The 27,020-nt window shown below is 53.3% G+C and overlaps 1 protein-coding gene across 1 annotated transcript in view; it reads right to left on the bottom strand.

The window, feature by feature from the left end:
- Positions 1 to 7,390: 7,390 nt before the first annotated feature.
- TIMM50 (translocase of inner mitochondrial membrane 50) overlaps positions 7,391 to 27,020 on the bottom strand; it is a 47,196-nt gene continuing 27,566 nt past the window's right edge. The window contains exons 5-11 of the mRNA XM_075122515.1: positions 21,248 to 21,306; positions 19,118 to 19,237; positions 15,955 to 16,059; positions 14,180 to 14,278; positions 10,191 to 10,347; positions 9,081 to 9,187; positions 7,391 to 7,878 (exon numbers count right to left, since the gene is read on the bottom strand). Of these exons, the coding sequence (XP_074978616.1) occupies positions 7,777 to 7,878; positions 9,081 to 9,187; positions 10,191 to 10,347; positions 14,180 to 14,278; positions 15,955 to 16,059; positions 19,118 to 19,237; positions 21,248 to 21,306 (749 nt within the window). The 3' untranslated portion in view covers positions 7,391 to 7,776. The remainder of the gene's footprint in view (positions 7,879 to 9,080; positions 9,188 to 10,190; positions 10,348 to 14,179; positions 14,279 to 15,954; positions 16,060 to 19,117; positions 19,238 to 21,247; positions 21,307 to 27,020) is intronic.

Raw genomic sequence — 27,020 nt, 5'->3', positions numbered from 1 at the left:
GGCTACAACTCATAAAGCCCAGGGCCAGTCCACGCCCGGGACAGCAGGCCAGGGGCGAAGTAATGTCAAAGGTTCAGGAAGCCAGTTCATATATCCGCAGCAAACAGGAAACAATGAGGCAAGACCTTGGCTGGCCCGGGACGGGGGCCCTGGAAACGGAAAAGAATATAATATAAACCAGCTGCCCCATGAGAGCTGGGCCATGCTAGCGGCAGGTTAACACGCTGATCCACCAGAGCCCCTGGCTCTCAAAGCAACGGACCAACACGAAATCAAGGAGTCACGCTCCCTGTCCGATGGGACGGAGATGGGGGAGAGGAAGGAAAGCGTAGAGGTTAAAGCAGGAGGCAGACTAAGGGTCAGGACTCCTGGGTTCTATTCCCTGCCCTGGAAGGGGAGTGGGGTCTTGTGATTCGAGCAGGGGAGGGTGGGAGTCCGGACTCCTGAGTTCTATTCCCTGCTCTGGGAGAGGAGTGGGGGGCGGGGTCTAGTGATCAGAGCAAAAGGGCAGTGGACTCTGGCTTCTAGTCTATACGATCTATGCCCAGTGACCCCCATACCACAGTGTCTGGGCACCTAATGCTCTTGGGTGTATCTGTCCCCGCCCTGGAGGTTTGGAAGTATCACCATCCCCGAGCACACAGGTGGGGAACGGAGACCCACAGAGGCTAAGAGACTTGCCCCAGGGAGGCTACAGGAGAGCCCAAAAGTTGAACTCGGGGCTCCCCCGGCCCATCATTCTCTCAGTGGCGCTACTTGGGTGACCCTGGGCCAGGCCCGGCCCTGTGCCTCAGTTTCCCCTCTAGATAGAGTCCCTACCCCAAAGAGCTCACAGGGTCTCTCACTGTGCAGCACCAGGCTCAACGAGGCCCTTCTCCCAGGCGAGATAAGGGGGGGAAGGGACGATCCCCACTCCCTAGTGCAGAGAGTCTCCCATTGCAGCCAGCTGGGGAAGCAAGGGGTGGGCGCCTCTGTTCAGCCTGGATGGGAGGGGGGGGAACCACCTCACGGGCTCTACTGACATCAGCACCAATTGGGAGGTTTCCTGCCTCCCTCCCCCTTTGCAAGCTGGCCTGACGGCAGACGCGGAACAATCCCACTCAGATTACAGCTTGCGTGCCCCCTTCAAACACGCAGCCCAGCCTGGGGCCCTGATCCCTGGAGCGCTGCAGGGAAGCGGGGAGAAATTAAGAGGCTGATTCCTATGCCCCTGTTGTCCCCACCGGGGGAATGTTTTCCACTAACACGTGCGAGGGGCACGAAGAACAAGCTGGAGGGGCAGGGAAAGGCCTTGTAATTGCTCAGCGGAGTCTCAGCTTTCACTCAATAAAAGCAGCCGGTCTCAGACTCTCAGGGCTGCCGACGTGACCCAGTCTCTGCAGACTAGACAGCCTAGGACAAATGCTCGGGGGGGGGGGGGGGTGTGCCCCAAATGTAATGGGTGCAGAGCTGCTGCCTGAGTTTGCAGAGAGCCTGAGCCAGTTGCTGGGAGGGGAGCTCCACCCCCTTGTGCCAACTCCAGAGCCCCAGGAAAAGACTTTAAATGCCAACGTTGTTAACTCTTTCGCTGCTGCTCAAAGCCTGTACGATAGGAGAGGGAGGAGTTTGTTACGAAGCCCCGCAGTCCCTCGGAGTAAGTACTCGTTTCAGGGAGGGGTGTAGCAACACGTGGGGCTAAAACGGGGGCGGGAGTGGGACAGTTGGTTCAGTTTCCCCACCCGTGGTGGATTTCAGCTTTCAAATGTGCTCAACCCCGCTGCGGTTCGGTACCTTCCCCTCCCTACACCTGTCATCAGTCCAAAGTGCCCCGATACCCCACAGGGCGCCCCGCTCTACCCAGGGCACGGCCCCGGCCCAGTCCGAGGAAGCTACTGCATGGGAAATCCGTGCTCTCCGCAGCTCATTCTCTGGGAAAAGGAGCATCTGACTGCCTGTCTCGCCCCGACCGAGGGGCTCTCCCCCACAGCAGGCCAGGACGGGCAGAAACACCCTGGCTGGCACAGCCGTTCCCACTGCTGAGAAGCCAGGGCTGGGCCGGTCTGTCTTCGGGCCTCAATGGAAGGGGGGAGCTGGCCCTTTGCCGCCTCCTTTGCTACTGGGTAGCGTCTACAGAGACGGGAAGCTTGGATGATGCTTTTGCTGCACCTAGAGCCACGCACAAGCCTCTTAGTTCAACTTTCACAAGCTGCCGAGGCTCTTACCTGACTCCCCAACGGCCACAGTCGTGGAGCAGCTGAACTCTTCCCTTTATTATTTGTATTGCTGTTGCGCCCAGAAGCCCACGGCATGGACCCGGCCTCCAGCGTGTCAGGTGCTGTACATTTGTAATGCTATTCGATTTATGACGGTAGCATCTAGGCACCCCAGTGTGAAAGGCACTGTACATTTTTAATGCTATTAGGTATATCATAGCAGCACCTAGGAGCTCCAGTCATGCACCCGGAGCCCAGTGTCTCAGGCACTGTACAAACACAGACCAGAAAGGTAGTCCCTGCCCCAAAGAGCCGACTAAATATAAGACAAGAGGTGGAGACAGAGACAGACAGACAGGAGAGCACAAGGGAATGCCACCCCCCTTCCCTAGCTCTGTGCATCTGCAGATTTTCAAAGCATTTTCCAAAGGATGAAATGTCTCATTTTGCGGGTGGAGAAACCAAGGATGGAGGCGAGGGGGGACCTGATGAAGGTAACACAGCAACAAAGCTGCAAACAGAACAGGGCAGTCCTGACCGCCAGTCCCCCAGCCCATGCTACCTCCTTGGGGAGCCTCAGACAGCTCCGTCAGACTATTGCTAACAGCACCGAGAGCAGAGGTCAGGGATTGATGGCGGCGAAAGCCTTCTAGACATGCTGGAAGTAGCCAAGACAGAGAGAATCATAAAAAAAAAGCAACAAGAAATTCCAAATGAAATTAACAAGCAATCCCCAAACATCTAACAGGCTAAATATTTGCAACTAAGATACCCCAACGGCCTTCACTCTGCCCCCGTAGAGCTGCTGGCCTCCAACCTCCCTTCCTAAAGCAGGGAAAATGGAGGATGGGCATGTAAATACATGGCAAGGGAGTCAAGTGTGAGGCTCATTCCCATGAGACCTGGCTGCAGGGAAACCCAGGCTGCTGTCAGCATCCAGCCATTTACGTCTCACCTTTCCAAGACAGCTGCTGGGGGACAGCTTAGGGCTGGCATCCAGAGGTGCTGGCCCCGCACTGCTCCAATGGATGCTCATAGGAGCTGCAGGCTGAAAAAGAAGGCCCCCTAAATGAGCGAACATGAAGGCATCAAAAGGAGTAGCGGGGCAGCCCAGTGCTGTGGGCAGCAGGAGACGTGGGTTCTATCCCCAGCTCTGAGCTGCTGCAAGTCCTGTTTCCACTCTGTGCCTCGGTTTCCCCTCACTCCTCATCTACTTAGACTAAGCTCTTTGGGACAGGGATTTTCTCTCTCTAGATGTCCGTGAAGGAGATGTGGCCCCTATCCTGGTGGGGTGTGTGTGAAGCGTCTGGCACAATGCGGGCCGTGATCTCAGTCAGGGGTGGTGCAGTGCCTGGTACGATGGGGCCCCCACTCTGGGGTGAGCCTTGTAGGTGCTATCAGGAGGGCTGCTGGTCACACGGGGCACTGGTGGGTGCCACTCTTTTCTGGCCTACCCAGAGGTGGTCGCGTTCCCCCCGCTGCTCGGTGCTCCTACCTCCACCCCGCCAGCCGATTCACACCCTCCTGCCCCGCTCATGTGGCCGCCTGGCCCGGGGCCCGTCCCACTGCATGAATGGCCAAGCGCTGAGATCATGTGAACCTGGGGGCTGGCGCTTTTCCCTTGCTCTGAGCCCCGGTGCCCGGAACCCGCTTCCTTCCTGCCCTCCTGCTGGGAGGGATGAAGCGGCTCCTTGCACTAATCGTGGGCACGATCCCAAACCCTTTCGGCACTGCGGCCTTACGGGGCAGCAGGACCCACGTGCCGGGGGCTCCCTGCCGGCCAGAGCTCAGTTGAAGCACCCCAGGTAATCCAGGCCCCCAGACAGCAGCACCTCAACTGCTGAGAAGCGGCTGCTCCAGGGGGAGGGTAACACGGAGCTGGCAGGGCTTAGCGGCCGTGGCGAACGTCACCCCCGGGCTCTACACCCAGCAACATCCCAAGCCCCCGTGAGAGGCAGGAAAGGAAGAGGAATGGGGGAGCCATGGGGGCAAGCAAGTTGCTTGGCTGTACCCCAGCCGCGGCGAAGCGTGGCCCAGTGGGCGGGGCACTTAGGCAGAGCCCAGGACGCCTGGGTTCTATTTGTGGCGTGCTGGCCGACCATGGGCAAGTCACACACCTGCTCCATGCCTCGGTCTCCCCTCCTGCCCTTTGTCTGGTTACGCTGGAAGCGCTTTCGGGAAGGGATCACCTGGGCAGCGCCTGCCACGGATAGCATGCGGCCTGGCAGCGGCACCCGTCCCACTGGGCAAACGCCCGGAGCTCAGTGACCCAGCTCGATTTCTAATTAGTCAATTGATTTTTGGGGGGGGGGGGGGGTGTCCAGGTCCATGACCCCCCTTTTCACCCTACACGAGTGGGGGAAGGGGGGTATTGGTCTGTGCTGCCTAGGCGCTACTGTAAACATCTACACCAAGTCCCAACCAGCTCTCCGGGCAGGAGATCTGAGAAGCGGGTTCTCGCCTGCGGAACGGCCTTAGAGCAGCCGGGCACAAGCTGAAGTGTGCGGAGTGAACTGGCTCCCGGCTGGTTCCCCGCCCCCCCCGCCCGCAGCTAGGGGTGGCTGGGCTGCAGGAAGCAGTGTGAGAGGTGCAGTAGGGGGTGCTCTCCCCTCGCCCTGAGAGCTCACCCCAGTACACCAACACAGGGCTGGGGGGTGTGGGGCTGCAGGGGAGATTTCAGCAGAACGGCTCGCACTGGTGAAGATTCAATACATCTCCTCCTCCCTCCGTTAAAGAGGGAGAAAGCTCATAGTCCCTCTCTCAAGCATCCAAGGAACCCTCCAGCAAAACCAGAGTTGATCTTCTGGCTACTTCCAATCCCATCCTCCTTCCCCTGACACAACCGGAACAGGGATCTCCCCAAGAGCCCTAAAGGAGTTGGATTGTCGTGGGATCTGGGCACCTCCCTGTCCGCTGGCCACCTGCAGCCCCCATTTCTACCTGGGAAGCTGAGGCTGCCAGGGATTTGAATGCAGGGATCCATTCCTGGGATGCGGAAGAGATCAGCTGATGGCAGGAGCCGAAGGGCAGGCTGGAGTAACCAAAACTTTACTCCCTCTATCTCTTACAGATGCATCTGCTTCCTCCTTCCACCCTGGAGAAGGGGGAGAAAAAAGCCCCAAACAAACAGCCGAAACTTGTTCAGCATCCCCCCCCCCCTCCCCCAGGGGCGGCTTTTCTAAATACAGCACCTCCGAGAGAGCCAGGCGGCATTACAGGCCCGTGTCCTGTTTATGTTCAAAACAACTCAGTTGCTTATCTACACCCCCCCCATCCCCAATCCCTCCCCAGCAGCCCCTGCCAAGGCAGGATGACTGGCTGCGCCTGCCTTACTGTTTGTTTTGTTGGCTGGAGGCAAGTGTGGGAAAAGATCTAGGCTCAGTTCCTGACGGGAAGTGCCTTTTATTTCTTCTTATTCTTTCTATGAAGAATGAGGAAACAACAACAAAAAAAACGGTAAGGGGAGATCACTGGCTGAATTAACGAACCCTTGCTGAGGGAAACGGGACAGCTGAGTCATGGGGGAGAGCAAGGGGGCTGTGTTAATAGGGCGGGGGGGGGGGCGAAGGCATGCAGGGAGAGATGGCTCGTCACAGCTCACCCATTCCCTTGGGCTAAGCAGTGGAAACAAGAGGTGAATGTTACATTCAACCCCTAAATTATGTTAATCCCGTTAACAAACGGGATGGGACAAAGTGGAGAGGCGAGGAAATCATTCTGATGGGTGAATAAAATATCAATCGACTTCCCAGCTGCACCAGCATATTGAGTCGGTGGGCTGGTAAACTTCACTCTGGTGCAGTACCGAGATCTAACCCTGGGCTGCTGAAAGCCAGTTATCTTCCAGGCGTCCGTGTGATGCCAGCAGGTACCATGCAGTAATCTCAGTTCTAGCCGGCAGAGCGCGCCTGAACTGGAATCAGAGTGAACCAATCCCACCAGATTAAGGAAACGCTGTGTCTGCTCATCCCATTCTGTTTACTTTCCTGTTTACATCCATCCTTGGTCTTGGGATAGGAACTAGGACCCGTTTTCCTGAATCAAAACAGGAACCCTCCTCTTCCAGCCGCTTCCACAACTGCAATTTTAACCTGCATCAGGCAACTCTAGTACACAGGGATTCACCACACTTGGAACTGTCCTTTCCCATCTGTTTCCTTTAAAAAAATACACAAGTCCCCATCCCAAGCGATGACGGACTCTAAACACAGGAGGCTGTCAGTCGCTTCCAGTCATTTCCTTCCAACTTCAGGAAGGGATCATAAAAAAACCAAGGATCTCACTTAAAAATTCAAACACATGCTTTTTTGGCTCCAAATCTACGGTGGGTTTATTATTGTTGTTAGAAGCCCCTTGGCGTTTATACTTTACAATGACGCTTAGGACAAACACAAGGCTATTCCAGCCTCTCACAATCATAGACCTTGCTGGAGGGGTTGCTGGCCTGTCTGCCCGAGTCCTCGCCCCCCCATGTACCAAAACACAGATTGACGCCAATCTGTTTAACGGGGAGCAGGTAATCCCGGCTCTGGAGTGGAAAAGCTCAGTGCAGTTGGCGAAGGGATGAGTCGTGGGGAAATGGATGTCAGACGAGGTGGGAGGGTGCTACCTCAACCTTCCCCTAGCAAGACAGGGGGCTGGGTGCGGGGAAGGAACGTTGAAAAGAAATGGAAGAGGATCTCAGAATTCTCTGCTCACTGGGGTATGTAGATGACCGCTCCAACAGAGGGCAGAAGGCCTCAGTGACTGTCTGTAGTCTGACCCCTGGACAGGCAGGGGTCACACTTAGCCCCAAAATGGGAGGGCCAGACGGCCTCGAGTTGGAGGTGCATTTTATAGGTTCACTGCCATTCGCCCCTCTTGTTTCTATATTGTCCCAGTGTGTGTGGCCAGACACCCCTGCCCATCCTGTCTGGCAAGGAACAGATCTTCGGGACGGCTTGCTCCCCTCGCGCTGAGGGACTGGACAATCTGTGCATTACCGCCCTCCAGCAGACCTTCCAAAACAGGTTTGTGGCCCCAGCTACACCGGTCCCTGACAAACCCTGACGGGCCTAAGGTGGGTTCCCTCTTGTAGTGACCGAATGGATCAACTGCCCCTCCCACGCAGGGCAGCAGTGGCTTTAGACACCACCTCCTACCCCCACCCACGACTAAGCGGGAAGTGCAAAGCAGGGACGCGTCGCAGGAGCCGCCTGTAGAACGATGACCCTTTATTTGAAGCGTGCGTACCACCGTTTCCATTCACGCCAACAGGAGCAGTGCGGTCCTCTCTCTCGTCTGAAGGAAACATGACACGGGGGGGGGGGGGGGAGATCTAGAAGCTAATTAGGGACTGACCCCTCCCCCTGCACCCTTACTTGTACTGAGAGAAGTCCATTTCTCCGCAGAGACACAGGCCACCGTAGCGCCGGTGCGGGAATCTCTGCCTGCCGGCTCTCCACCCCGCAGAGGGGGTCTGGAAAGGGCTAAGTCTGAAGGCAGTTCTGGAGGCCTTGTAAAGCGGATGCCATTGCTGGAACCCCGCCCCCAGACCACGCTGCTCTGATGGTCCACAAGCGGGCGGGGGCCACACAGGAGAGAGTCACTGTTGCTTGGACCGAGGCCACAGCCGGCTTGCCAGGGAGCCCAGGAAGAGCTGCTGCTTCTTGTTCTTGGACAGGTCGGCGAGCCGCTGCTGTTCCTCCTGCACGCACAGGGAAGGACACAAACCCTGCGTTACTGGGGCGCGCCACACGGCCCGACGGCACCGAGCTGAGGGCTTCCTCAAACCTTCCGCTATTAGCCGCTGAGCCCTGTCTATGCCACACTACCGGGGGGGTGACTCAGGAGTCATTTCAGCCAGGAAGGTGAAGCGATCGTCCAAGTTCCCACAAGGCGTTGGTGTCAGCGGTGGGAACAGGCTCAGGATCGGATTGCCACCCCTGTGCTTTCGCCCCCAGCCCATCCTTCCACGGGCGATGCACAAGCGACAAATCATTGCACCAAAATTCAACGGGAAGCAATGGCTCTTACCAGCACACATCCAGCCAGGCTGAGACGTGAGCGAGCACACGCGAGCTACACACAGGTGAGCCTGGCACTGATATGCTCAGCATCATGGTGAGCCTGACAGGTGAAATACAGCTGAGGGGCTTGTGGGAATGCTGGCTTCTACTCCCAGCTCTGCTGCTGGCAGGCCTTGGGCAAGTCACTTCCCTGCTCCGTACCTCAGTTTCCCCATGTGTACAATACTGATCTCCTTTGTAAAGCTCTCCGAGATCTACTGATGAAAAGCTAGGGCTTTATCATGACGAATGCAATGACTACATTGGTTCCGACACAGCTATCGTTAAAGCGGGACAACCCTTAGTGTGGATGCAGTTAGCCTAGTAGCAAGGTACTTATTTCGGGAGGGCTGATTCTGGTAAGTTGCCAAGCCAATATGATATCTGCGTACAGAGCAGCCCCCAAAGCCAGTGCTCCCACCTGCACCACCCCCTCGCGTTGCTGGTCCCTCCCCACCACCGACACATTTGTCTAGGGTCTCCATAGAGCTCACCACAAGCAAGCGGGAGGGGGATCTTGCTATGTTTTAACAGAGAAAGACCAAGACACTCACATTTCTATTCCACGTGACTGGTGAGTAGCAACCTGCCTTGCTCTCAAGGCCCCCCTCTTACCCTTGCTGTGTCTTGTCTATTTAGACTAAGCTCTGTGGGGCCGGGGCTCTTCTATCTGTGCAGCATCGGCACAAAGGGGCCCCGACCTTGTTACTGGAAGACACTGTTGTAGTACAAACAACATCCCTCCCTCCAAGACTCTGAGGACAGACTCCACGCTGCCCCCTGCCTTCTGGTGCTGCAGCCTGAGCCGGGGCGGCAGGAGCCGTGAGACCAGTGCCCTTACCTGTTCCAGCTGAGACTGCCTACGTTTAAATGCTTCCAGCGGGTCGTCCTCCATCGAGTAGTTCTCCAGCACCGTCCTGACATCCTCGACCCCACTCAAGGCAATAGCTGTCGGGCAATGAGAGGCAGGGAAGGAGAGGCTGAGCATGGGTGGGCGAACATGTCAAACAAAGCCAGTCCGGGAGGCAGGGATTCTGCACTGCGTACGTATAAGCAGGATTGAGTTCCAGCTGGGGGTCAGAGCGTCTAGACCCAGGAGCGACGGATTCTTCCTAAATGCAGGAGGGCCACGAGGCCCCATCCCCTCTGTGACCCTGGCCTTGCCTCACCTCTTCCCCCGAGCCCCCGCCCCCAGCCAAGCCAGAAGCTGGAGCCAGGCCAGGAAGCCCAGGTCCCTCCACCTGCCCAGGTTGGGGGGGCACCAAGAGCAGCCACCAGCCTGTGTCCCCATGCCCCGGGGTGCCCACCCAGGGCAGGTGGAGGGTCCACAGCTCCCCATGTGGCTCTTACCCTGATCTGGCTTCCGGCCTGGCGGCAGGGCTGCGGGGGCCGAAGAGCCGCAGCCGGGCCACTGTAAGAGCTGCCCAGGCAGCTGTGGGGAGCCACAGACCCAACTTCCGCCCTGGGCTGGGGGCTGCTCTTAGGCCCCCCCCACCCTGGGCAGGTGGAGGGTCTGCAGCTCCCCACAGCTACCCGCATTCCAGTTTCCAGCTTAGCTGGGGGGCAGGGCCTCGGGGAGGGACAGGGGGCCAGGCCTGTGGCGAAAAGTGGCCTTGACCCCCTTGTTCTGGGGCCTCTGTCTAGGCCCCTCTCTGAAATGCTGCCCATTCCCAGGAGAGAGGCCCAGAGAGACCTGCTCTCTGCAGGAACGTAGGGAGCAGCTGCGACACTAGCGGGCCCCTCGGTCCCGGGGAGGGGAGGGGAGCGAACTCCTGGACTTTCCAGATATAAGCCCAGTGTTCCCTCCCATACAGGAACGGGTCAGTCCCTGAGCCAGGTGGCAGGAGCTGTTCCTGTAACCATCCCATGGCCTTACCGAGCAATAATTCGGTCAGATTTCATCGCCAAGCGCCCCCTGCCCCGGCAGAGGGACACCCCCCCACCCCCTTACTCTTCAGGAAGGCGGCGAGGTCGAAGAGCGCCCTGTCGTCGGAGCTGCCGTCCCATTTCTTCAGTGCCATGCCGTTGAAAGGCTGCAGGCGGAACGCTTCCTTCTTGCAGTCCACCACCACCACTTTGGCGGGGTCTCTGTTCAGGCAGGAAATATCCTGGACACAGGGACAGAGGCTGAAACCTGCGCTCTCCAGCACCCCGGAACCTGATGCAGCTGCCACCACAGGGCATGGCAGGGACCGCCTGGGAGACAGATCTCCCCCTGCCCAGCCTAGGCTGTGCTTCCCTCCCCTCTCCCCCAGAAACCCCTCCACTGCAGCCTCTCTCCTGAACAGGAGGATTCAGGTGTTTTGGCTACCATGCGGGTCCAGACCTAAAGAGCGGAGTGGAAATCAGCGACCCGTCCTGGGTCCAGTGAAGACCGGACAGAATTCCGTACTGCCTAGCACAGCTTGGAGTGCACACGGGTCTGCACAGAGTGGGATCCGAAAGCTTGAAGGGCAAAACGGAAGCTAGTCAGACCCTTCTTCTCCATCCCATAATGAGAATGACTGAGGGGTCGTGTAAAGGCTGGTGAAGCCGGAACAAAAGAGCAACCTGTGGCACTGTGTGTTGCAGAAGGCCAGGAATCCAACAGCAACCACTAGTTCTTCTCTAGCACTTTCCACCCATAGATCTGAAAGTGCTTCACCAAGGATACTGGTATCATTAGCCCCCACTTTACAGATGGGGAAACTGAGGCAGAGAGGAGAAGCAACTTACCCAGGGGGCTGGTGGCAGAGCCAGGGACTGAACCCAGGCCTCAAGTCCCAAACCAGCGCACTATCCACTTCGGCTGCACTGCCTCCCCCATACACAGTGTCTGGATCATTGCATGACCTTGCTAAATACACTGGAAGGTGGCCGGGGCGGCGGGGGGGGGGAGGGCAGGGCAGGGGGCATGTGATTGCTGCAGGGATCTGCATTCCCTGCTAGGACTGGTAGCGGGGAGGGATGTATATTCACCATGTGCTTCGCAGCATCAGATCGCTGCACATGGGGCTGGTAACTGCACAGAAGTGACAACAGGTCAACAGATTTAAGAGCCGAGTTAACCCAGATTTTTTTTTTTATTTTTTTTTTTTTTGGGGTAGTACCAGCGGTGAACAGGGCAGTGCCACTACGCAGCCTCCAGATCTGATGTACACACTTTTCGCCCTGTCCCCTCCCCTGCGATACTCCAGTCGGAAACAAAAACATCCCGCTGGGAAACGAATCCCGGTTACGGTACCAGCAAGCTCTTTCTAAAGCAGCAACATCTTGGATGGAACAGCAGGGCTGCTCCTTGCAAAGCCGCCCCGCCCCCTCCAAAATCCACAAACAATCAAAAGACAGAGAGAGCTGCCCTGAGAGAAAAGGACGCCCTGCCCACCCCGGGACAGCAGATGGGAGGTGAGAGGGAGGGAGGGGGGGTGTGTGGGGGGGAAGAGAGCCAGAAGGTCCATAGCAAAGTGCTCTATTGTGGAGTGTGGACAGAGGTGCTCGAATTACAGCACACGAGGCCAGGGCTGGGGAAAGAGAGGGCAGCTTTTCGCGGGCAGAGCGCTGCCTAGATGCAAAGGCGACATGGGACCATTTCACGGATGAGCAGGCATGGCATCACATGGAGACCCAAGGCGAACACTACCGTGCTCAGAGAGGGAGAAAGTACAGAGCAGCTCTGAATTTCGAGCTGCCTACATCCCAAAAGGGGTCTACCCTGCCTGGGAGAGTTTTAATGTCCACCCAGGCAGCTGGGCATGTGTGTCTAGAAGTCACAGAGAACCAAGCCTTTTGCTCAGACACCCCGAGTTGCAGACGCACAGGTCAGGGCAGGCAAGGCCGTCACGGATCGTCTCCCTATTCGCATTCTGCTACTGCAGCAACGAGGCAGCAGGCAGATGCTGTACGTACCATCACTCACTGGAGGACAGAGCAAAGTGCAGGAGGGCCCCCCCTCCGCCCCCGCACACCAGCCGCGGAGACAAACTGAAATTAACATACAGCATGTTTCTGGATGGCTGACAGCTGAGAGGGGCCTCTTGTTAAACACAACCAATGCATCAAGTCAGTCAAGGGAAAGCGCTCGGAGGTTTGGTAATAATCTAGCACCATCAGGCACGGAGCTTCATCATGCTGAAGCAGCAATGCTCAGAGCAGCTGCCTTTCTTTTAAAGGTGACCTGCACAAGGGAACGAATTGCGTTTCCCCCCCACTTTTCTCCTTTACCTGCCCTCCTCCCCTCCTCGCAATTTTGCTCATTTTTAAAGCCAGAAATATTAAGCCTGATCTTCCCTTGATTGTGCTGGATGACAAAGAAGGATGGATGAGGAGCCTTTCCAGCTGGAAAGACAGGGGGTCTCTCGAGTGTTTGAGTTTATTGGCCACTGTCTCAAACTAAGTTTTAAACATCTGAAACAAAAGTCACTTTCGCCTCTGAATCTGGCAACATTTCTTTGGCATCTGCAACGTCATCAGTTTGCCAGTTCTCCGTCGGGTCTTGGAGAGCAGACAGAACCGGAGTTTGTCTACATGAGGCCATCCAGGAAAATGAATCCCAATTAGCTTTTAGGTGGATTAGCTAAATTGCATCACACCCATTTGTACAGCCCTGGAAATCCACTCTTTATCCATGGATCTCTGCCTCCGCGGATGCGGTTGTATTGTTTGCCCTCTTCGCAGATCTGATGCAGGTCCGCATTTTTGTATCTGCCCAGGGCTCCACCCACGTGGATGCTTTCATTCAGACATAATGGGACCTTGAATTCGTTTCATCTTAATTCGCTTCCAAACTAAAATTAAGGTCAACCAATTTAAGGCCACTAATTCTGAGTGAGATTGCCCACACGGGGATGTAATGCAGTTTATCGAAAGGTGTGAATTTAAAGTGGATTCGTTCATTTGATTTATTTTCCCGAGGTTATGGTCCTGTCTACACTTCAGGCCATGCGGGGAGTGTGAACTGCAGAGCGCACTGAAGTATTACACTCTAGCTACCCCCAGCACGAACTAAAAGGTACCTAGTTTGCATTAACGTAGAGGACTACATTAGTGCAAACCAGGTACCTTTTAGTTCCCACCCGCAATATCAGTGTGTTCTGTAATTCACATCCCCCCAGTTTGCCCTGCGGCGAAGTGTAGACATACCCTAAGAGTCCCCACGTCAAGAAGCCCCAGTGTACGAAAACAATTAGAAAACACAGTCCCCTAGAGGCCTTCCTTGTGTATCAAAGGGCACAAACCCAGCATGCACCCCCTGCCACAGGTCACCTTTCAAAGCCAGAACGGTCACATTATCTGACAGAGACACACTAGAATTTGCATTGGTGAAGTCAGCAGGCGTGACTCAGAGCTAGACGGGGTCACGTCTGCGTGAAGCTGGGGTTACTCACTGAAGGAGATGCCATTTCCCTTTCAACCACTTCCCCCAGCAAGCTCCGGGGCAACGGAAGACTTCGCTGTTACTTCTGCCTCCATCATACCCTTGGATGGGGACTCCTCCTTATCCAGCTCAGCAGGTTACAGCTTTCTCAAGTAAAGGCCGTAAAGAGCTTTTTTGGTGTATGCTTCCACAGGGATGAATGGGCTGGCACAGAGGCTCAGATGCACACGCTTTTTAGCTGTTGAGGCTCACAACACAAACCGCGGCACCTTGAGCCTCTGATGGGGAAAGACCACAGGCTGAAGTTGACTGGCAGAGCTGTGTCCAAGATTAGTCCAAGACTGGAACAGCCCGGGGAGGCGGCAGGACGGGACTGAGGGAGCATCGGCAGAGCTAGAGGGTGAGGGGATATCAGGATACACAGGCGAAAGTCTGAAAGCAGCATGTTAACCACAAAAACGCATGAAGCTTTCAGACCCGGTCAGTTTCCTGCTCACTCCAGGACAGATGTGTTCTGAGATTATTTTGGGCTCTCCCCCACTAGGAAGCGGCAAAACTATTCAAGCCGGAACCCCCAGTAAAGATACCTTAACGTGGTGTCCATCCATGTAACGGGTGGCATCTCGGAAAAGCCGATAGGAGATGAATCCGTGAGGGTCCACGCTGTCAATGAGGGGGAATGCCGTCTGGAGGAGAAAGAAAAGGGGTGATTCAAGGCTTGCACCAGACAACTCTGCAGGCTTAAATGCATCCACAGCTCTTCCCTCACAGAGACACCTTGAAAACCATTAGGGGTCAGCAACAGAGCTTCTGAGCAGTAACATGTAGGTAGGTGAAGCTAAAGAAAACCAAGCACAGGTTTCAGAAGCCAGGGACAACCTGATGCATACAGCTGGCTGGAAAACGGAAATATCTTCCTGTGAAAAATGTAACAGTTTTGGGGGAAAAAAAAACTCATCCTGAATGGGGTCAAAAAGGTGCCATTTTTCCTGGGAAGGGATTTCCAGAAAAAGTGCATTTTAGAAAACCAAAGCAAAACCATTTCAGCTTTTGGAGGCAGCACGTGAAAGGGACACAGCAGGAGCAGTTGGAGAGCCAGGGTTCGGATTTTCCCAGCAGAAAGCAATCACATTTTGGGGGGTAAAATAGAAATTTACCCATGGAAAATTTCCATTGTGCGAAAAGGGCATTTTCTGTCAGAAAATCAGTCAGATGGAAAGTTCCTGACCAACTTTACTAACGGACCCCAAGCATTTCTTCCAGGATGTACGCAAAGCAAACGGACACACTTTTTGGTCGCCCTGATACACCCCCAAATCCATCATGCACCTTGATGTCACAGAAGACCAAGTTTGGCAGTAGCAACACAAGAAACACGTGCACCGGGGAGAAGGCTAGAAACGGCATTGGTCAGGAACGCTGAGAGGAACAAGGCACGGTTACTCAAAGGTTAGTAATTACCAAGGTCTCCAGCACACCCCACAAAAGTTGGCATCTCCCTAGCCCACAATTCACACAAATATCATGGGCAATGATGAATGGGGCGTTTAATCATTCTGGAGACAGAGAGGCACCCCGTGGCTGTGCACACCCGAGTCCGGGAGTGCCCAGTGTGGACTTGGGTTCAGACATTTCTCGTGAAGCTGGTGCATTTTGCTGGAGCAGCCTGCAGGAATCCACCCCCCAGTGCACCAAAGGGGAAGCTATGCTGGATCTCAGCATGGGCCAGCCATTCCCTTGACGTGCTTTGAGGGCAGCACGGCTGGCCAGATGCATGCTGTTCCCTCAGTAGGTTCCAACAAGGGCAGGGTTTTTGCCCTATGGACGCAAACACACCCCCTTCTCGCAGACGGTTCCACCAAATTAGCACGGCAATAGCCCCAATTCAACAGATGGAATGGAGAAGATGTGGTTTATATACATTCAAATGAGCGGTGGCACATTCCAAACTCTGCTATTCGTGCCCCAGCTATTTACTGAAGGAAGGTCAAGAGTATGAGGAGACTCACTGGAAAGACTTTGCCTAGCACAGCAAGGGGGACACTTGCTCTTGGGGGTCTGGGTATAAACAATCAACACCCCTACACTGGGCTAAACCAACCCCCCCTCCTCCAGGTTTAAGAGCCACAAAACAGGGTGCCCGCCCAATTGCTGGAGTCACTAACATGAAGAGCGCAGCACGCCCCCATCTGTACGCTGCTCAGCCTTTTCCTGGTTTGTCAGAGACTGCTGGAGAAGCTCTCAGTCTCCCCCACCCCCTCTTTTATCCAGGGCATGCCAGCTGCACCTGTCTGAGAAGAAAGCACCGATCACACCCCGTGGGGCGCAGGACCTGCCCTCCCCCTGGCACCACAGCACTCACCATGCCCGTCTCAGATGTAAAGATGACTATTTCATAGTGCGGAGCCAGCTGCTGAAACAGACTGTCAATGCCCGGTCTCTTCTTAAAGCGCCAGCCAGTTACTAGCTGAGGACAAAGGGAGGGACAGAAAGAAAAGCCATGAGATGACAACTCGCTAGGGAAGGACAGGAGCTGATTTTCAACAGAGAGGCTGGTATCGGAGGCCTGGCTGGCATCGCACTGTCCAGCAGGGAGAGTAGCCAAGCACTCTCGGGCTGCCACAGCATGGAGAGGACAGGGGGAATAAGGCACATGGAAGTCTTGGAAAGAGGCCAGCAGTTCTTCAAGAGATGCCTCCTTCCCCCTGACTCACATATTATCAGAGCGCCTAGGAGTCCCCTCCTGCCTTATCCCGTATTATTGTAGGGCCTAGGAGCAGAACCCCATTGTGCCAGGCACTGGACAAACACCGAACAAAAAGACGATCCCTGTCCCGAAGGGCCGACAATCTGAGTGCAAGACAAGAGACAGACACAGACCAGTGGGGGGGGGGGGGGGGGGGGAGGAAGGCGTACAAGGAAACAAGACAACAACACAGCTCAGCATAGCAACCAGTGGTCTCTTCACTCCAGCGGCCCAACAACAGTCGATTTGTCTGTCGGCCTCCTGGGAAAGCAGTTTGAAGGAGGGATTGGAGGGACATTAATCGGACGGATGTTTACAGAGAGCTCCTCCCAAGCACAGGGGGAAGCATGGACGAGAGCACAAAGGTGTATGTTTGAGAATTTCACAAATGGGCAGCTGGTGCCAGGGGCCGAACGGAGGCAGGAGTTAACTTCTCAATACCGAACTATAGAAGACAGTCAGGGGATAGAGACAGGATGGAGCTCGGCTGTTCTCAGTGGTAGCAGATGACAGAACAAGGAGTAATGGTCTCAAGTTGCAGTGGGGGAGGTCTAGGTTGGATATTAGGAAACACTATTTCACTAGGAGGGGGGTGAAGCACTGGAATGGGTTCCCTAGGGAGGTGGCGGAATCTCCATCCTTAGAGGTTTTTAAGGTCAGGCTTGACAAAGCCTTGGCTGGGACGATTTAGTTGGGGTTGGTCCTGCTTTGAGCAGGGGTTTGGATTAGGTGAGGTCTCTTCCAACCCTAATGTTCTATGATAGGCCACGAAGGGCTTTGAGAATGAACACGAGCATCTTATGTTTGATGCAATGGAGAAGGGGGAGCCAGGGGAAGGATGCAACTCTCCCAAACCCTTCATTACCAACCTGTTTGGGCATCTTCGTTGGCCCAAGCACTGGGCAGGCCTGTTCTGTGGACCACAACCCCACAGACTGTGTGTTAAACCAATGCTCAGATCCCAAAGACGCCCTGCTCCATGGCTGATGAGTTAGCAACTCAAATCACGCGAGTGGTGTCAGGGCTACTGGAAGTTAGCAGCACTGCTCTGTCCACAAGTTCCCCTCTGTGTAAGAGCGAGGACTGGCCTGGCCTGGCCTGGCCAGCCTGCTGAAATAGAGTGATCAGCTGTCCTTCAAATCCACAGACAACTCCGGATTTCCCACCATACCCTGGAATGCTAGCATTTCTCTCCAGTTCTACGGCCTCCCTTCCCTTGGTTACTTACAAAACAGCAATTTGTGATCAAGTTAAACGTGTCCAATTCACAGTAGTTAAGTGGGACGTGATGCAATGCCCATTACCTTTGGGAGACATCTGGGCCATCCATGGGCCAAACCAGAGTGCCGTCGCGACCCCATGTGCTAGGTCACAATGCCAATAAAATCTGACCTGTTCACCCCACTGTCTCCATCTTCAGAGGGACAACGGATGGGCCAAACCCAAGTGGCACTGAGGCTATGTGCACCAGGCCACAAAACCCGGGCGAGGATGCCGGGCTCAACCCGGCAAGACACGGGAGCCGCTGCTGTCCAGGGTGAGTGCAGGGCAGGCCCCCTTCTCCCCCCCACAGCCAGGAGGTCGCATTACGAGGAGGGGAGCTCAAATGGAGTCAGGGTCTGGAAAAGTTTGGGAACCACTGTAGTTCAGGACTTCCACAACCAGACTAAACAGCAGCTCCCAAGACGTGGATCGAAGACATGTTCTACCCCTGAGATATGCACTGTGATCTAATGACTGCGGAGGGGAAACTGGATTGGGATGAAGATGCTGGGGGGGAGGGGAAGGGGTTGGATTCAACAGCTTGATCTGCAAGGCGAGTTCTCCATTTGTCAGTGCTCTGTTCCATCTTTAGGCTAGAACCACAGGGCCGGACCCACTGGGTCAGACAGCAGGCCTACGTGCTTAGGGATCACTGTCTGCAGTCATTCGATCCTGCCTCAAGATGCTGTGACTACTAGAGAGGAAACCAAAGTTTGAAAGACGGAGCAAACGCGATCCCTCCTCCTTGTCTCTGTTGGCACCACCCTCTCCTCTTTGGCCCAGCGCATCTGCTGAAGCACCACACCCATTTACACAGCAGAAGGCCTGCATGTGTAAGGCACGCAGCTGGCTCCCCCACAACCAGATGTTCCCTCCTCTCAGAAGTAGCCTGCTGAGAAGAGGTTTAGTTACTGCCAGCTTTTAGGATCATGCAGACCGGGGTCCAGAGCACAACGCACAGCTTCTGTTTGCTACAGCTGTCAGATCTGCGGGAATGGCCTGGAGTCCACCTAGCACTCCCAGAATAAAAGCAAGGGTCGGTTCAGCTGAAGTCAGTGAACTATCCATAAGGAACAGAGCTTTACCAATGTTCTTTGATCCCGACCAAGTGTACCCCTGCAACCCCAATTCCGGGCTCTCCACACACAGCTTTACTGATGCCAGTCAGTCCTAACCTGCAGCCCACCTGGGCTCTCTGTGCACAGAACTGTACCCCCATTCCTGACTAGCAGTACCATGGTCTTTTCCTAGCAAGCCACTTGTGGTCTGACCGTTGCGTCAACCTATAGAGTGGCCCTGTGTAGGGAAGAAACAGGCGCCACGCTGGGACCACTAATCTAGATTTCACTTACGATCTAGCAGGATCTCAACTAACTCAGTAACCCACTGCCTCTCGTCACGTGTCTGCCGCGAAAGCACTTGAAACACCACTCAAAGAATTTGAGGGAAGGAGCCCTCCTCCCCCAAAACACTCTCTCCAGAAAGGGGAACACAAAGGGGAGAGAGCCTGACTTACCGACCACTCGGGATGGAGCAACACATCTGTAAGCTCAATGACCAGGGTGTAGGGAGGCTGGTAGTATGGTTCTTTCAGGGGGTCTGGAAGCAGCTTCGGGCTGGTGGGCTCTATAATCATCTGCAGGGAAGAGACCCAGGAAGACAGAGTAAAGGAGTTACAGGTGTGTGAGGAAGCCAGATACGGAGGAGCTTGGAGCAGCAAGGCAGAAGAACACGACTATACACGACTATACATTAACATGCATGGGCGAGATACAGAATTCCTGCATCACGGATATCGTTCATTTCACCTCTACGTCCAGCCCCGTGAGCTGTACAAAAATCTCCCCTCCACTGGCACTTCCTCCTTCCTTGGAAGCCTTTAGTTCCCAAGATGCTATTCTCATGACACTGAATACCTGAGTGTTTCTGACAGCTGACCTCGTAACCTATCTGCTTTGGAAAAAACGCATGCGACTCCCAGTTGTTGTACCAGGCTTCTGTTTAATCACAGGAAACAGGAGAACACCGTTAACACCTTGCTACAGCTTGCCTCAAAAACTAACATGTGGGAGATTTCAGAGAACACAGGTCCCTCCCAACCTGGAACAGTCTGCACTCGCTGTGTCCCCCTGAAACCAAGGCTTTGTCTACACTGGAAACTGAGCGACAAAACTTTTGTGGCTCAGGGGTGTGAAAAAAAAACACCCTCCCCGAACGACAAAAGTTTTGCCAACGAAAAAAGCCAGTGTGAACAGTGCTTTGTCAGCGCAAGTGCTCTAAAATGAGGTCTAAAATGGTCCTCCGCTATCCATTTGTGCTTGGCAGCAGCCTTTCCGCCTTCCCTGCGAAGACGGCTCAAAAAGCTGGGAGCATTAACAAGAACGTGGGCTCCTAATAAGAACCAAGCTGCTTGTGTGAAGAGATTTTTAGCTGCCAAGGTGTAAGGGACAGGCCACGGTTCAGGTTGGAGAGTTTCTACCCTGGAATAGCTGATGACATTCACAACACAGAGAGCTCGACACCTACACATTCGGGGCAGCGTCAACTGTTGTAGGGGGAAGAACACAGAAGCTTGGATGCTGATCTCAGCAAGACAAAGAAAAAAACCTTTTTTTGAAGCTAGATCCATTTACACTGGAAATAAGGCATGCATTTTTAACCAGGAGGGTAACGAACCGCTGGATCAACTTACCAAGGGTTGCAGCGAATTCTCCATCACTGGGAATTTTTAAATCAAGATTTTTTTTTTTTTTTTTAAAGCTTTAGCTCAAAAGGAACAATCTGAGGGCAGTTCTCTGGCCTGTGCTATTCAGGAGGGCAGGATACATGATCGCAGTGGGCCCTTCTGGCCTTGGAATCTACGAATTTTCAATATGAGAACCGTCAGCCGAAATGTATTTCATTAAGGGCTTGAGGTCTTTCTTAGGGGATGTCTACACAGTGACAGCTGGGCATGGGTTAGCCCGCTGGAGCTGGCTTGAATCAGCTAGCGGGGGTAAGAACAGCTAGGAAGACAGGACAGCATGGGTGATACAAGCCAGGCATGGACCCGGGGTACGAACTCTGCTCGCTTATCTGGTCTGCTGCACTGTCACCTGCTGGATTCCAACTAGTTCAGGCTTCCCCTGTGGTAGGGAAGTATCAGGCCCCGCCCCCTTTGACAGGTGGGAAACTGAGGCACAGAGGTGCTGAGTGACATGCCCAAGGCAGGGAAATGACCAGATGCCCGAAGACCTAGGCTAGTGCCCTATCCCCTGGGCCATCCTTCCTCTCAAGCCAAACTTCGAATGCCGGGGCCAGATTAAATCCATGACAAGGGACGCAGTTTTACAAATCGGAGACAGCATTAGGTCACAGAGCTCTTTGGAGCTGGGACAGTCTTTCATCACACGTTTGTATAGGGCCTATCACAAGAGGGCCCCAATCGCAGTGGGGGCCTCTATGTGTTATCAGAAGACAAATGATAAAGAACTGCAATGGGTCTACCCAAACCATCTGGAGAGGGGCTCTGTTTCCTAATCATAAGAGTTACATTTGGCTCAAGCCTGTGAAATTTACGCTGGCGTTTCTACCTGACTGCAGAGCCCAGGATCAGCCCTTTGGTGAGCTATTCAAGACCAGCCGGAGGGTTTGTGCAGCAACTCACCTGCCTATAGTCTTTGAAATATTTATACGTCCTTCGGAGCTGCTGAACCACCACTGGATCTGCAAAAGAAGAGGAAGAGTCACATGTACCAGCAGCACCTAGAGCGGGAAAAGTCTTCACACCACCCATCACAGCTAGCAGGAAAATGAATCCCTGCCTCGCTAGGGATTCTGAAAGGACCAGATGCAAATGGGCTGGGTGGGAGGGAGGATGCTTGGGGCATTAGAGTGGAGGTTCAATGTCTAGCTCCCTACAGATTTCCTGGGAGATCTTGCTCAAGTCACGTGCCTCAGTTTCTCACCTGCAAAATAGGGTTAATGCTCCTTTCCCTCACAAACATGCTTTGCTTATTCGTGACCGAAAGGCACTGGTGATGGCAACATAAAATACCCAGAAAGCCACGTACAAGATAGAATTTATCATTTCATTAGCCAGGGATCCTTTCAGGGACACAAACTCTTCTAATTATACTTCCACCAAAGAGACTCCGCACAAGAAAACCAACCCCAGAACTGGTGATGCTGTAAGAATTTGCTTCAGCAAAGGGTCTGATTAGTTAAGTAACAACATCCTCACGTAGGATCCTATTCATATCAGCCAGTCTTGCAAGAGTCTATTCATCCTCTTCCCCAGGCCAACCAGCATGGGAGGCAGCAGGTTCTGGACAGGGCTGCAGATTTGGAGTTCAGGACACCTGGGTTCTATTCCCAGCTCTAACACCAACCTGCTCTCTGACCATAGACAAGTCCCTTCTCCTCTTTATGCTGCTATTTTCCAGCCCACCCCTTGTCTAGACTTAGGCTGTGCTTCTGTAAGGTCTCTCATGTAGCTGGCTCTATCCCGCTGGCACAATTAAACCACCCCCAAGGAGTGGCGGTAACTACTCCGTGCCTGAGCAGTGCCCAGCACAATGGGGGCCCTGACCTCAGTTGGTGAGTGCAGCGCCCGGCACAAGAGTGCCCCGAGCAGCAATTTGTTTTGAGGCATAAGATTGTTTTCCATCATCACCAAAAAGGGGGGTGGAAGGTAATTCAGTGGGCGGGGGAGGCAGGTAACAGCAAGCAGACCATGAAACTAAACTGGCAAAAATTTTGTGGCAATTTATGCGTTGAAATATACTGGTTATTTTATGCTTCATTTCCGTTATTTACAAGCATCATACAGGTCTTCTGTTGTATCAGCGGGAGGTGGGGGCAAGTTATCCCAAACTATTTCATTCTCTAACTGGCAAACAGAATTTAGGGATGAATGGAGAGTGAAAGGAGGGGAGGGGGAAGGAAGGCATATGCACATCAGTATAAGAACATGGTTTTTAGCTGCCAATCACGGCCAAACTACACAAGTGTCTAGAGATTTGGGGCGGTGGGGTGGGGCGCCCAAACTTGAGGCACTAAAGGTGATTCTCAGAAAACATGGAGCACCATCCTTCTGAAAATCAGGTCCCCTCTCTTTAAGGGGTCTAGCTGAATACTCAAAAAAAAAATGGAGATACCCAAAATCGCTAGCCACAGTTGAAAATCTCGGCCAGTACCTTTAAAAGGGAAGGAGGCTGCCCTAAGAGAGACGCCAAGGATAGCATTTCTTTTGGGGACACTGAGGCTGTGTCTAGAAAGTAGAAGTCTAGGGAAAACACTCGGTGCTGTAGGAACAAATATATACAACTGTATCTTCTGATCATCCGCCATGCTAGCAGATGAAGCGTGGGCTGCTGTCTGGCAATCCAGACCATCTGATGTAGCTCTCACATATGCAGAAGCATCCCTCTGCCCCTCCCAACACACACAAGGAATGGATTTTTCAATTACTGGCCTCCTGTCTCTTCAGATGTTCCCATAAGCAGGGGTCAGGCTGTAGAGAGCGTGTGACTGAGTCCGCAGTCCCCACACCATCGCTGTTAACTATCCCTCTGAGATTACAGCTTTACCATCTTAGCGGCCAGGGTTATTCAAACAGAAACTGTAAGTTAATCAATCAAAGGCAGGCGCACTGAATGGGACATAATTTGGGGGCAATTGTTATGATAATGCAGACCGAGCAGCTGGGGCGGATGACGATGGGGCTGTTGAGAGCGGGATTCAGGTGTCAATCGCAGGCCCATACAGGGGACTCTGATCATGGCCAAGGCTGCACTGGACTCTGTCTGTCAGATGCAACACTTGAAAAGAAAAAGAAAAAAAAAAACACCCTGGAAAAGTTAAATCAGGAAGGGAAAAAAAAAAGGGATATGGTTTTAAAACAAAGTCTCATCTGTGACTGAGTTTACCGTTTACCGGCCTGCGTTCATGTTTTAAACTTGGACTCTGTGTCCAATTGTCCCCTTCCCTCCCATGGAGAATACTACAGATCTGCAACACCAATTAATATTTCTGAAGCAAACACCACCCTTTTGAAAATTCTAGCATGCAGGGGAGGCAGCTGGGAGACAGGACACCTGGATTCTATTTCCAGGTTTGAAACTGATCAGAGCTCTGAAACTGACACACAACAAACACACTGCTCCCTGCCTCCCTTTCCCCTCTGTAATACAGGGAGGACAATAGCTTTGCAGCCTACAGATGAAAAGCATTACATAAGAGCTAAGTCTTTAGTATGACCTCAGGAAAACCGAGAACACATAATAGCTTTGGGGAGAGGGCGCTCAGCTCTACAGTGGAAAGTTATCTGCTGCATGTCTACAGGGGAGTAGGTACCCATTGTTTTAAACAAACAGGGGAGGTGAAGAAAAGGTCTGCAGTGTCTTGACAGATTATTCTAGGTCACATGATGGCTGGCGCATGGTGGTTAAACAATTATGTTAACCCCAACCCGTACATCTTTAAATCTAAAAGGAAGAGCTCGGAGAATTAGCCAGAGATTTGGAGAGAGGAAAAGCGGGGAGGGGGAGTTTTCTATTATGTCGGACAATGGGCCACTGACTGAAAAAATGGCTTTTAATCTGGACGGAGCATATGCCAGGCCTGCTGAACGGAGCAGGTGAAAAGCGCTTCCTATCCCAGCTCACGCGCTCTCAGGGGTCCGTGGGCAGACAAAGCCCAGGCCCTGCCTCCACTGTGTGTTTCTGTACGTGTTTGATCTGAAAGTGTTCCGCTCGCCGGACCTTCTGCCTTTGAAAGTGTTCAGCAAAGTTCCATCTGCCTCTCTGTTTTCCAGGCTCCTTTAGGGAGGGGGCAGAAGTAACATAACAAAGGGTCTGATTTGCTGAGCCCCCACCAGTTCAACTCAGTGGGAGCGCAGTATCTCAGAAAGTCAAGCCCCTCCTCCCACCACGGGCTTTGCTATTTTCCCTTACAAACTGTAGGACGAAGCAAGACCTATGCTTGAAACTTTCTCACTAAGATTCTGCATTATTGGGATTGGAATAAGGGCTGTAACCCCCCCTTCATACAGCCCCACCTCACAATCTGGCAGATCTTTGCTGTCTGGTAGGACTATGCTCCTAAATGCTGTGAAAAGGACAGACAAGGTGGGTGAGGTAACATCTTTTAATGCAGTGGTTTTCAATCTTTCTTCATTTGAGGACCCCTAAAAAATTTCAAATGGAGGCGCAGACCCCTTTGGAAATCTTAGTCTGCGGACCGCAGGTTGAAAAACCATGGTTTGATTGGACCAACTTCTGCTGGTGAGAGAGACAAGCTTTCGAGCTTACACAGAGCTCTCATTCACCAACAGAAGTTGGTTCAATAAAAGGTACTACCTCGCCCACCTTGTCTCGCTAATATCCTGGGACCTACACACTGCAAATGTCAAATCAACAGTCAGCCTGTATGATTGAGAGGTGTGCTCCAACAGAAACCACCAAAATAGGTCTACCAAATGGCATTATGTTGATGTAGGTATCCAGAATATTCAACACGCTGTAGGAAGAAAATCCAGAAATAACACGTGGGCTTTATCAGAGAGCTATGGAAAGCTTTCCCTAGTAGGAAGCATGGGCTGTAGAGAGCTGGGGCCTGGGTGAATTTGGGGGGCCAGAGCCTGGCGGAGGGGGAGTCTATGGCTCCTTCAGCAACGCCGATCCATGAAACAGATGAGTGAGCAGCGACAGAATGATCTTAAGCAAGCGAAGGCACGTCAGACTGCACGAAGGTATGAGAAACCGCGCTGCGACAGGATGCCGTCAGAGCCTGACCTTTCCCCATTGCTCCGCTCTGACCCCCTTGGGGCTCTCTCTCCTGAAATCTGCCCCTGCTCTTCGCTCATCAAGTGGAACAGGCTAAGAAGGGCATCTGGAAAGCCTATGGCTCCAGTCCCTTGGGGGGCAGACATACTACAGCGCCACATCCCCCCCTCCCCTTCATTCAGTGTCACAGCAGTTTCCCACTCTGCTCCCCCCCGCAGCTATGCCCAGGGATGGGTAGGGAAGAGAGAATTGTTAACCCTCCCATCCCAGCACAAGTCCTGCCTGACCTTCTGCCCTCGACAAGAGACTCACACACGCTGTTTATGCACCAGTACATCTGCTCTGGAGAAGCAGCTCAAACACTGGCCCTTTCACTCAGCTGATTAGAATTGTAAAGTTACTTTATTTCTTGATTTTTTTTCCCTAGGGGGAGCTGAGCATGTTACACTTATTACTGCTCACTCACTATCCAGCTTAAACACATTAAAGAATTAACATTTATAATCCGGCTTTCCATATTCTGAGCTGCTCTCCCCCCAGATTTCTCTGCCACCTAAATCCAAAAGGTGGTAAAGACATTTGTGCTTCCAGCCAGCCAAAGTAAAGAGTTTAAATCCTCGGTCGGGCTGGGATTTTTACCAGATGGGTCTCCAACAATATCATAGTGAAATAATTCCATAGCTTGTATAACCAAGCGGGGTATGAAAACTGCCCTGAATGTAGCTTTGGAAGGAGTAGCAAAACACAGACCCTATGTGGAGGGGGAGATGGGGTGGAGAAGATATCTGTAAACCTGATCAGAGAGGCAACTTTCCCATCAACTGGCTGAGGTTTGAACAGAGTTCTGGGATTGTGCTGCCAAAGTGATCAAAACTGCCCCTCCACTCACCAGGAGTCCTCTTCTGTGGTTCCAAAATTTACGCCCCCTTTCAACAATTTGATAAGGGGAGGGAGGGGAGGAGATGGGGCGAGATACACGGGACTGATTTTGGGGCCCATATAGTTTCATCGAGTTTAAGACCAGAAGAGACCAATGGATCATCTAGTCAGACCTCACATATAGCATTGATTTTCAGCCGGATGTCCCTATAGTAAGTCAATGACTTACCTTGCACCAAAAGAATTTCTGTCCTCAGAAAACTAAACTGAGTCACAGGGAGAGAACAGGAGAGGCTGAGGCTGCTGCAGTGGCAGGGAATTGATTAGGCGAGACAGGCCCAGATGATCCCAGCCGGAGTTCCACGCTCCAGAGGAATCAATAACCCCAAAGTCCCTCCCAATCTGACCGGGGGGGTAAGGGGGGAGAAATGCCTTCCTGACCCCAAACCTTGCAAACAGTTTGACCCTGAGCATGAGAGTGAGACGCACCTGCCAGGCAGCTAACAGAGGATTCTCTGCAAGGCCTCAGAGCACGGTCCACCGCATCCCAGCAATGGTCAGCCTGATACTCCAGAGGAAGGTGAAAAATACCCTCCACATCCAACAAAACAAACCAAACTGCACTGGTGAACAAATTCCTTCCTGACTCTGCTGCAGGTAAGCAGCTGAAGCCCCAAAGCATGAGATTTCATTATAGTCACTAACTTGACGCAGAGCGGCAGGTGCTATCAGCATTTCACGGGCAAGGCAGGCAGTTCTGTTCTCCCCATACCC

This window comes from Caretta caretta, chromosome 23 (genome assembly GCF_965140235.1).
Source record: "Caretta caretta isolate rCarCar2 chromosome 23, rCarCar1.hap1, whole genome shotgun sequence".
Classification (NCBI taxonomy): Eukaryota; Metazoa; Chordata; order Testudines; family Cheloniidae; genus Caretta; species Caretta caretta.
Note: the sequence above shows the minus strand (reverse complement) of the source record. Positions and strands in the feature narration are given on the sequence as shown.